The sequence below is a fragment of the Propithecus coquereli genome, unplaced genomic scaffold, assembly GCF_000956105.1.
Source record: "Propithecus coquereli isolate 6110/MARCELLA unplaced genomic scaffold, Pcoq_1.0 Scaffold27, whole genome shotgun sequence".
Classification (NCBI taxonomy): Eukaryota; Metazoa; Chordata; class Mammalia; order Primates; family Indriidae; genus Propithecus; species Propithecus coquereli.
Genome location: NW_012148285.1, coordinates 3370295 through 3380901, shown reverse-complemented (window position 1 = coordinate 3380901; position 10607 = coordinate 3370295). Strand labels below are relative to the sequence as shown.

The following is a 10607-nucleotide window of genomic DNA, read 5'->3' as shown; positions in this document are numbered from 1 at the left end:
TGCTCAGGAGAGCAGGAAGCCACGTTCCCACGAGCGCGGTGAGCGCGTCGCAGGCCGTCCCGCCCCGTCCTCAGTGTTGTCTTCTGTATATCGGGCACTGGACAAAATCATCTCAGAGCAGCTTGAGGTTCCGAGGCCAAAAGGGTGGCCTCCCCTCGCCCCGGAGACCTGCCGTCCTGCACAGGCAAATGGCCTGGCAGCGGCCTCCCTCGTGCCAACAAAGGGGCTTAATGGACCCTGCCTCGTTCATAATTCATGTGCAGTGAGCTCACCAGGATTAGTCAGTCTGGATCCGTATTCCTCCCCGGTCTGCCCCCTCTTATGGGGTGGCGGTTAGTCATCCGTGTTATTTCATTGACATCAAACATTTGGCACTCAGAGATCGTCTCTGGTCAGTAGGGATATATACATTTTTAACCCAAAAGCTTCATAATAGCATCCATAGCTTCCCATTCAGTAGCTCCCATGATTATTCACGTGCCCATGGTAAATGCTGACTTAGGCTCACCCAAACACCCATGAGGTCGGTACTATTATTGTCACTCACATCTGACCAGAGAGGTCAACTGAAAGAAGAGTGTAGTAGTTGAGAGCTCAGACCCAGGAGACAGCCTGCCTGCTTTGAATCCTGGTCCAACCCCCTACATGCTGTGTGATGCTGGGTAAATGACTGCATCTCTCTGTGCCATAGTTTTTTTATAATATTAGTAAAATGGGAGATATAATGATAGCTGCCTCATACGGTGTTGTCCATATTATTTGAGTACGAAAGCCCGTGAGTCAGTGCCTAGCTCATGGTAAATGCATGTTAAGTGTTCGCTAGTATTTTTATTCAGTCACCAAATGTTTATTGAATGCCTTCCACAAGCCAGGCACCAGGGATCAGTGGTACTCATTACAGAGGAGGCCCAACTTTTGTGGCAGAGCCAGAGAATAACTAAATAAATGAATAAACAAGAAAACATCAGATGAGAGTGGCTGTAAAGCCAATAACACAGGGAAATGGAGAATGGAGCAACTGGGGGGAACCATTCATCAAAGTAGGGAATTCGGGGAGGACCTCCCCGAAAAGTGAAGCAGCTGGCCATGGAAGGTCTTGGGGAACAGGATGTGCCAAGGCCCCGTGGTGGGGACAAGTCAGCTGTCATTGAGCAGCAAGGCAGCCAGCGTGGCCAGAGTGGAGTGACCAGGGATGGGACGGGGTGGTGGGAGAAAGGTCAGAGAGAGGGGCCGGCCGGGTCTTGCAGGGCCTTTTAAGGCGTGGTAAGGAGCTCTGAAGCGTTGATGTGACTTGCCCTGTGTCACATTCCAGACAGTCCGCCTGACTCTGGAGCACCTATAACCCAGCCTCGCACGAGCACATTCTTCATTTTCACTTTAACTCGGGTGTCACGTCCTAGGCAAGCCCCTGGGGACTTGGTGCCGTGGCTTCCCTGGTAATTCCCTGCTGACAGTGCAGCCGAGGAGCTAGTCTCTGACCCAGGAGACAGCTCAGCAGCCACAGATAATGTGAACCAAGAGTCAGTCTTCTGACACTCTCCCTGCGACTCATCCAGGTGCAACCATGACATCTGAAGGTCAGGCTTTCAGCCGCTGTGGCTTCCCCTTCCGACTGGCTCCAGGTCCCGGGGGAGAGATCACTTAGCGCTTTGCCAACACGTTCTGTTGCATGTTTAATGTTCCTGTGAAAATGCCCTTGAGATCTCTCTCTCTCCCACCCCCTCCAAACAGAGCCTAGAAGAGAAGCTAAGGAACTCGTCGGATTCCGAGCTGCTGCTGGGGATTTTGCAGAAGGTGAGACTCCTGGAGTCCCCAGGGCACAAAACCCGGCCTCCTGGCTCGCCCGGATGCCAGGCAACAGAGCCTGGTATCCTTTAAAAAACCTCCGCTTGAAGGACAAAAAACCATCGAGTCAGCACTGCGGTGGGTGTCAGCACCTCAGACAGCTCTGGCTCTTTGGTTTTCTTGGATGAAGATGTCAGAATATACAAAAATCTGCATGGGAGGAGGGAATCTAGGGAATGTTTTTTAAACAGTCCACATCAAAATCAGAGATGACAGGCGTGGGGATGGCTTCTAGCGTTTGGTAGCTGCTCAGAGACTTTCTTTTTGCATTTAAAGAAAAATTAAGGAGGCCCATCCTGCCCACACATGTGTCTCTTCTAGACATAGATGGGCCTTTGCTCTGCCCAGGATGGGGTGTGGACTCTGAAATGCATCTGCATGCAGGTTAGAGGCAGGACCACCACCCGGCCTGGCCTGGCCCACCCCCAACCCTGACGATGTGGGTCAAGTGCCAATCACACCGTATCCTGCTTATTTCCACCCTGAGCCTCGCCCTCGAAGTTGGAGGAGCATAAAACGTAGGGCGGGCTGCTTTAAAACCAAGCACAGGCCAACTAGAAGGCCCTTGAAGGTCTTGTGTGTCGTGTGGGGTGCTTTGTTGCCCTTGTGTAGAATCCGCATCCCTCCTGGCAGCAGGCCCGTGACCCTCTCCCCTTCTCCCCGCAGGTGCACGGTTCCCCACCTGTCCCGACCTACGCCGCTCTAGTTGCTCTGCCCACCTTTCCAAAACGCCAGGCCATGGCCACCTCAGAGCTCTTCCCTCTGCTTGGAACTCCTGTGCTTGGCTTCTCTAGGCTTCAGCTGCAGTGTCACCCTCAGAGCCCCCTTCCCCTCCACCCTGTCCCCAGGGACTCAGGCCTCAAGAGGGCAGGTGCTGAGTGGGCCTTCCCACCTTCCCACCGTTTGGGCTCCTGCCTCTTCCTTGGAGCCAGACCATCGACAACTGCTGTCACTGCAAAGCCTAGTTCACAATGGCCACCCTGGGAGGGAGGAGGCTGGACCCCTGCATTCCTGCCCAGAATGGGCACCCGAAACCCTGCCGCAGCCTGTGCCACTGCCGAGGGAACATTTTTAGGAAAAGGCTTGTATCTTAAGACTGAATGCACAGGTCTGTCCAGCAGCATTCTGTGCTTTGTTGCAGACTGTGAAACATCCTCTGTGTGTGAAGCACCCGCCATCAGTGAAGTATGCCCGGTGCTTTCTCTCCGAGCTCATCAAAAAGGTCAGTCATTGGCAGTGACCAACCAGTAGCCAGACAGCGTGGCTGCCAAGCAGGGACTTGGCTGGCTCCCCAGAAGGGGGCTCCTTGCCTGCCGGAGCCCGGGTCCTTCCTGTGCCCTTTGCCTGCTTTGCAAACCACCGCATGGTGGGAGCCTCCCCGGGCAGCGGGCTGCCATCTGGGTTTGACCAAGGGAGGCAGTGCAGGGAGCGAAGGCAGCGGCCGGGGTCTCTCTCCCTCACCCTGCTTCCTGGGGCTCCACAGCCACCACTTCTCCATGGGGCCCAGCTCCCACCGTGCAAGAGTAGGTAGGAGTCTCTCTCCTGCCAGGCAGCCCAGCCCCGGGGTGCTGCAAACCTCACCTCCACCCCGTCCCACCAGCCCAAGGGCTCTGACAGTCTCCTGCTCTTGACGGGCTCTGCATCGCCCCAGCTGCCCGTGGGAAGTTTCAGCTCTCGCAATACTTTCATAACTCGCTCCCCTTGTCAGATTCTCCCCACTGATCTAGCTGGGATGGGCTCTCGCCCTGACCGATACAGGGTGGATTTGAAGGATGAGCCCAAACCTACTAGGTTTGATGCTGGACATCAGAGAAGCGATCCTCAGTGGTCAATAGCAGAACTGCTGTTGCTGGCCACTGAACCAAGGGGCCACACCTCACCCAGGGTTAGCAAACAAATAATCCCTGCTTCTGTGGTAGCCCCTCCCCGCAGTCCTTGGTCACCGGCAGGTCTCCCCAGCACCGCCAGGAGATGGTGGCCGGGGTCTGCCTGCTGAGAAGCGGCTTCACAAAAGCGACACCCCAAAACGTGGAGTGATGTCCCTGTGGCTTTGCCTGGGGCTCACTTCAAAGCACCTTTTGTTCTCTCGGTCTAGGACAGCTGCTCCAAACGCAGAGCGCTCTGTCTCAGTCACTTGGCGCTCTCGTGGAATCCCTACCCTAGACTACACCTAACCCTCACCTCTCTACACCTCTCTTTGAGGTACCCCCACAAGTTCCCCCCTTGCAAGTGAATTTTTTTTAAGAGATGGGGTCTCACTGTGTTGCTCAACTCCTGGGCTCAAGTGATTCTCCCGCCTCAGCCTCCTCAGTAGCTGGGACTACAGGCGTGCACCATTACACCCAGCAAATTGGCCTGTATTACGTCTTTCCATCCTAAATATCCCCTCCAAATTTGGTGAAAATCATGCAGCCATTCTTACAGGTCAGAACAAAAGCAAACAGGCAGAACCTTTGTTTTTATTTATGAAGATCAGCTTAATCCTCTTGGCTGAAGCTCTTGCTCTGTCTGCCCCCAGCACGAGGCTGCCCACGCCGAGCCTTTGGATGAGCTGTACGAGGCGCTGGCAGAGGTCCTGACCGCCAGCGAGTCCACCCAAGGCCACCGGAGCTATCTGCTGGTAGGAGACGTGCGCGCTGCTCCCCCACGTAGCCCAGACTTGTCCTCCACAGACGAAGTTAAAACCCAGGCTCCAGTCAGCCTCCCGCGGATTCAAATCCTGGTTCGATTCTGCAATATTTATTTATTGTTTGATTGATTGTAGAAAACAAGATCTTGCTATATTGCCCAGGCTGGGCTCAAACTCCTGGCCTCAAGCGATCTTCCCACCTCAGCCTCCCAAAGTGCTGGGGTTACAGGCGCCAGCCATTGCTCCCAGCTGGGATCCTCTTTTTGTTTGTGTTTTAACCCGTTGTTATAAAATAAAATAAAACATGGATACAGAAAACCACACCAAAGAAATACACAGGTTATGAGTCATCGCAGCCACCCCCTGTAGCCGCAGCCACCCCCTGTAGCCACACCCACCCCCGCTGCCACCACGCTGGCCGCACAGATGTGCTGCGTCGCTGCAGTTCTGCCACTTCGGAATGTTGGCCGAAGGGAGCCAGACAGGGCGGAACCTGAGACTGGCTTCTTTCTCTCGCACAGTGCCCTTGAACCCGTCCAAGCTGTCGCGGGTTTCGGTAGTCAGTCCCCTCTCCCTGCTGAGTGGTGGTCCCTGGGGTGGCCCCATCAGTTTATTCAGCCACCCAGCGGTGGTGGTTTTCTTTTAAGCACCAGCTACTTGCATTCTGATGGCTGGATCAATTCTCTCGCCTCTCGGTGCAGCCTTCGGGGGACTCAGTCACCCTCTCTGAGAGCACAGCCATCGTCTCCCACGGCACCACCGGCCTGGTCACGTGGGACGCCGCCCTCTACCTCGCGGAATGGGCCATAGAGAACCCAGCAGCCTTCACTGACAGGTGACGTTGGGCACAGGGCAGGGCACCAAGGCGGGTTTGCCCTGGCTCAGTGGTGGACATGGGTCCCCCTTCCTCCCTCCCAGGACTGTCCTGGAGCTCGGCAGTGGAGCTGGCCTCACGGGCCTGGCCATCTGCAAGACGTGCCATCCCAGAGCCTACGTCTTCAGTGACTGTCACAGCCGTGTCCTCGAGCAGCTCCGAGGGAACATCCTTCTCAACGGCTTATCGTTAGAGCCAGACATCACTGCCAACCCGGAGAGCCCCAGGGTAGCAGTGGCCCATCTGGACTGGGACGTTGCAACGGTCCCTCAGCTCTCCGCCTTCCACCCAGACGTCGTAATCGCAGCAGGTAACGCCCAGCCCGGGCAGGTAGCTTCCTTGCAGCTCCGCCCAGCTCTCGGCTCCGGGGGAAAAGGAACAGTGGATGCTTTCAGGCGGGGAAATGATGGGGCTTCCGGAAGAGTCACTCTGGGCCTCCAGGGGACATCAGAGCATCAGGGCGTGCCTGTGAAGATGACCCTAAAACCACAGCCCTCTTGTTGGTTCCAGACATGATGGTTCCACCCAGTAAACGAGCCCTGGCTTTTCCCAGCAAGGCAGGAGAGGAACAGAACAGGCCCCGGCGCGCCAGCCCAGTCTGCCCCGTTAGCCAGGCCACGGCTGAGTAGACGCACTCCATCTCCCTCCCCAGCAGCCTGCGGGAGCGTCCCAGTCCCTCCCAGGACCAAACGGAGCAGCCAGAGCAGCCCGCCGAGGAAGCGAGCCAGACCGGCCCCACCCCCACCGCCCCCTGAGATGCGGGTGTTTCACCCCCACGTGTCCGGCAGGGCTGCCCCACCCTCGGCAGGTCTTCACATGTGGGACGGAAATGGCCATGGCAGCACTTGACTTCTCCAGGGCCACAAAGGACAGCACAGTTCTCTTAGGACTGCCTGATTCCTGCGCGTGTCACCAGCACCCCGTCCTGGGCAGGCCTCAGGTGGGACTGCAGCGGCCAGGCTGTCAGGGAGTAAGAGTGTCCCCCACCTCCATCAGTGCTGGCTCCTTGCACAGCTCTGCTGCCTCGGTGTCGTCACTGTGTGTCCCTGTGGCCCTGGCTGTCTGCGCCCCAGGTCCATGCCCCACATCCTTCAGACACCAGAAGGAGGGACCCAACCACTTCTGGTACAAGGACGGGTCCTTGAGAGAGGGCGGTTTGGCTGAGCCACCAAAGGCCCCTTGTCCCCTGCTGAGCTCACTCGGTCCCCTTGCTGGCCTAGCAGTGCTCTGCCCTGTCGGGGCCCAGCCCTGAAACCCACAGGCCCCACGGCGGGGACACAGCCCTGCCCCTGCCAGCCCTCTGACAAATCAGCAGAGGCTGGAAACACAAAGTCCAAGGCAGAGAGGCAGCTTCTGCTCCATTCCTCGTCTTCAAAATAGGCCAAGAGCCGAAGAGTTGATTTTTTTTTAGAGGAACTCCAGTGAGTGGGGATATTTTTTCATTTGTTGCAGTGTCTTTTAGCAGCTTTCTCCTTCCCAAGGGTTTTCGTTTTCCACCCGAGTAATTTCCTTTCCCTCTAATAGCCCAAATCTAATGTAACTGCGGCTTCCAGACCTCGTCCTGCTGAGGTCAGCACGACCCGATCCCTCCGTGTGGTCCCTTTTAGTAACCTGAGGCTGTTCCCCGTAGATGTGCTGTACTGCCCAGAAACCATCCTGTCGCTGGTCAGGGTCCTGCGGAGGCTCTCTGCCTGCCGGAGGGGCCAGCGGGCTCCTGATGTCTACGTTGCCTTCACCGTCCGCAACCCAGAGACGTGCCGGCTGTTCACCACTGAGCTAGGTGAGCCCCCGCGCCCAGGAGCTATCTCCGAGAGGCCACCCAGGCTTGCAGGGCCACCGAGCTGTCCCCACAGGGCTCCAGGAAAAGAATGGGTCCTGGGGAAAAGCTAGTAAGCCCCACACCCCAAAGAAGTGTCTTGGGAACTTGCAGAGACGGGACGGCGAGTGGGGCGGGGCCACAGGGCAAGAGGGAGGCAGCTTGGTACAGTGACTGCAGTGACGGGTGTGAGACCTGCAGCCCTGCTGTGTGTGTCAGCAGGTTTCCTAAGCCCTTCAGCCTCGGTTTCCTTATCTGCAAAATAGAGGCGGGTGTCAGGGTGCCGGTCGGTGTCAGGCCCACCTGGCCATCCCACCAGCCACCCTCGTGGAGCTGGGCCGTCACTCACCTCCCCACGCCTCAGTGTCCTTCCTCACCTGCAGCCAGAGACACGCACCCCAGAGGGAAGCCCGTACACACCCGGACAGTGCCGAGCACGCGGGGCCTCTCAGGAACGGGGCAGCCACTGTTACAGGCACTCAGTAAGTGGAAGAGCAAGGTGATCTTAGAGAAGGGGTAGGCGGCCCACCCGCACACAGCCACCTGCTGTCCTCAGACCTGACACATGTCAGCCCCCAGCACCTGCGAGGGGTGTGCCGTCATCATCCCATCTCACGCACAAAGACACTGGGGCACAGGAAGGCCGAGCAGCCCCCAGGCTCCCAGGGGCCGCAGTCAGGCTGCCCAACCCACCCCGGACCACCTGCCTGCAACCCCCGGGGCACAGCAGGCCTGGCCAGGGCTTTCCATGTGCAACCTGCCGGCGGTGCAGAACCCTGTCTCTGCCCCAGCTCCCCGGGCACAGCCCCTCCTGGCAGCTGCCTGCATAGACAGACAGACGACCCAGATGCCCACTTGTGGCGGCAAGTTAACTACAGATCAAACGAGCAAGTGAGCGAACGAACACTCTCGATGCTCCGCTCACAGAGCGCTGTACGGCCTTTCGTAGAACGTCTGCAATGTCTTTTAAGTGAAAAAAGCAAAGTACCAGATACATATAAGCTTTTTTTTTTTTTAAAAGACAGAGTCTCACTGTCCCCCATAAGCCCATTCTTGTTTTAAAATAATAATTAGCTCGGCACAATGGCTCACACCTGTAATCCCAACTGCTCAAGAGGCTGAGGTGAGAGGATCACTTGAGCCCAGGAGTTCAAGGCCAACCTGGGCACCATGGCAAGACCCTGTCTCTAAAGGAAAAAACGTTTTAATTATAAGAACCATCTTCACATGAGTACACCTACAGGGGGAAATCGAGAATACATGCCAATTAACAGTTGTTACGCTGGGATGGTGGGATCGTAGAGACTTCTACACTTCTATGTCTGTACTGATTCATTTTCACAAGTACTAATTTTTCATTCATACCAAAAAACTGATTTAAAAAATCATCCCAGCTAGTGGCTCTTGAGACAGCTGTGCTTACGAGGAGGGCACAAGCCCCTGGAAGTTTTGTGAAGAGCAGGCCTGCGGGGCAGGGGCAGGCTGGGGCGTGAGGAAGGCCGGCTGCAGTCACTGCTGTGCAGACCACCTTGGCGGGGGCCCAGGCCTGCCCTAGGGGCGCCACAGAGAAGCCCAGGTCCTGCCCCAAATGCCCCATCCTGAGACGCATGTGCTGTTTCCAGGCCGGGTCGGGATCCGATGGGAAGTGGCACCTCCTCACCGCCAGCAGCTGTTTCCTTACGAAGAGCGCTCAGAGATGGCGATTCTGCAGCTCGTACTGTAGGCCCTGCGCAGGCTCCTGAAGGGTATTGTGAAAATTAAATCACTATCGTGAGAATTTTTGTGGGAAAGCAGATAAAACTTTCATTGGGGCTAGGTGCAGTGGCTCATGCCTGTCATCTTAGCACTTTGGGAGGCCAAGGTGGGAGGATCGCTTGAGACCAGGAGTTTGAGACCAGCCTGGGCACCACAGTGAGACCCTATCACTACAAAAAACGGGAAAATGTGCCAGGTGTGGTGCCGCTCGCCTGCAGTCCCAGCTACTCAGGAGGCTGAGCCCGGGAGCTGGGGGCTGCAGGGAGCAACAGTCGCGCCACTGTACTCCAGCCGAGTGACCGAGACCCCATCTCAAAAAAAACATAAACAAAAAGATTTCATTGGACTTGAATGTTTGAAGAATGTTAAATCACAGACCACAAACAGTTCCAATAAAACTGTTGACATGTGTGGGTGCCCCTTTCTGTCAGCAGTCCCAGTTCTTAAGGAAATCACCATAAATCAGAAACGAAAATTTCGGCTCAAAGGCAAGCATTTCCTCTGTGCAGATAACATGTATATCAAGTATGGCGTCCCCCAGCCTGGACACTGAGTTCCCTGTGAAGCCGAGCCCAACGCAGGCGTGACACACCGCGCTGCACCTACAGCGCCGCGGGGGCCGTTTCCAGGGCAGGAACACGACAGGCAGAGCGGGGAAGGGCAGACGCCGGGGACAGCAGCACAGAGGATGGATGTTGAGTGTCCCATGAGTAAGAGAAACATAACCCACAGGAGAGAAGCACAGAACAGGAGAGAAAAAGAGGCCGCGCCTCGGAGCCCGCAAGGAAGCCAGCACGGACCGCGGCTTCCCAGGACACCACTCCTGGCCGTTAGAGCTTTATTCACGTTTCAGCCTCTGACCACCAGGCGGCGCTGCTCGGGGAGGTCTACCCTGGGACTCGGCTGGTGGGGGAGAAGGGCCCAGGGGATCCTGGGTTTTAGTCTCTGGCCCCGGGGGTCACGTGTCCATAAGCAAAGGGAGCACAGTCCGCGTCCAGCTCTCATCCCACCGAAGCTGCTCTGACTCCCGGAGGTTCTTCCGGAACTGGCTGAGTTTGCCAGCAGGATCGGGAAACTTTGAGAAAAGCATCTATAAAAGATCAAATACAAGAACTTAGCTCATTGTTCCTCCCCACCCCAGCCCAGGAGACCGCCTAACTGACCCCAGGTCCCCGAGCCAGCAACGCCCCTCCAACATGCCCACTCCCTCACTGGGCACCCACGGCCTCTCACACCCTGGCAATGCTCCATCTCCTGCTTGACAGCGAGTTTTCTGGAAACGTCCCTGCACGTCCTGCTCTCCCGCACTCCATGCCCTGGAGCACCTCCTGGCCTGTGTTCCTTCCCCCAGGAGCACCTCCTCCCAGCCTCTGGCCTGCACGGCCCCACCCGTCTGCTGGGATGTCTGTGTTCTTTCCAGCCTTGCCGAACTGTCTAAATCAGGGATCGGCACTCTACAGCCTGCAGGCCAAACCCAGCCGGCCACCCATCTTTGTAAACCAAGTTTTACTGGAACACAGCCATGCCCTTTCTTCAACAGGTGGTCTGTGGCTGCTTTCACGCTATAGCAGAGTCGAGTAGTTCTGACGCGACTGTATAATAAAACCTAAAAGATCTTCTACCTGGACCTTTATGGAAAAAGTCTGCCAGTATTTCAGTTGTCAAGAATGATGATGTAGGCCGGGCGC

At 56.5% G+C, this 10607-nt stretch overlaps 2 protein-coding genes across 2 annotated transcripts in view; one reads left to right on the top strand and one right to left on the bottom strand.

Annotated features, from left to right (window-relative positions):
* The window catches only part of EEF2KMT (eukaryotic elongation factor 2 lysine methyltransferase), a 17023-nt gene extending 8013 nt beyond the window's left edge, over positions 1 to 9010 (top strand). Inside the window, exons 3-9 of the mRNA XM_012647537.1 lie at positions 1732 to 1794; positions 2987 to 3067; positions 4364 to 4465; positions 5176 to 5309; positions 5393 to 5658; positions 6979 to 7128; positions 8787 to 9010. Coding sequence (XP_012502991.1) covers positions 1732 to 1794; positions 2987 to 3067; positions 4364 to 4465; positions 5176 to 5309; positions 5393 to 5658; positions 6979 to 7128; positions 8787 to 8887 — 897 coding nt within the window. The 3' untranslated portion in view covers positions 8888 to 9010. The remainder of the gene's footprint in view (positions 1 to 1731; positions 1795 to 2986; positions 3068 to 4363; positions 4466 to 5175; positions 5310 to 5392; positions 5659 to 6978; positions 7129 to 8786) is intronic.
* A 756-nt stretch (positions 9011 to 9766) lies between these two features.
* The window catches only part of ALG1 (ALG1, chitobiosyldiphosphodolichol beta-mannosyltransferase), an 11157-nt gene continuing 10316 nt past the window's right edge, over positions 9767 to 10607 (bottom strand). The window contains exon 13 of the mRNA XM_012647742.1: positions 9767 to 10009. Within this exon, the coding sequence (XP_012503196.1) occupies positions 9878 to 10009 (132 nt within the window). The 3' untranslated portion in view covers positions 9767 to 9877. The remainder of the gene's footprint in view (positions 10010 to 10607) is intronic.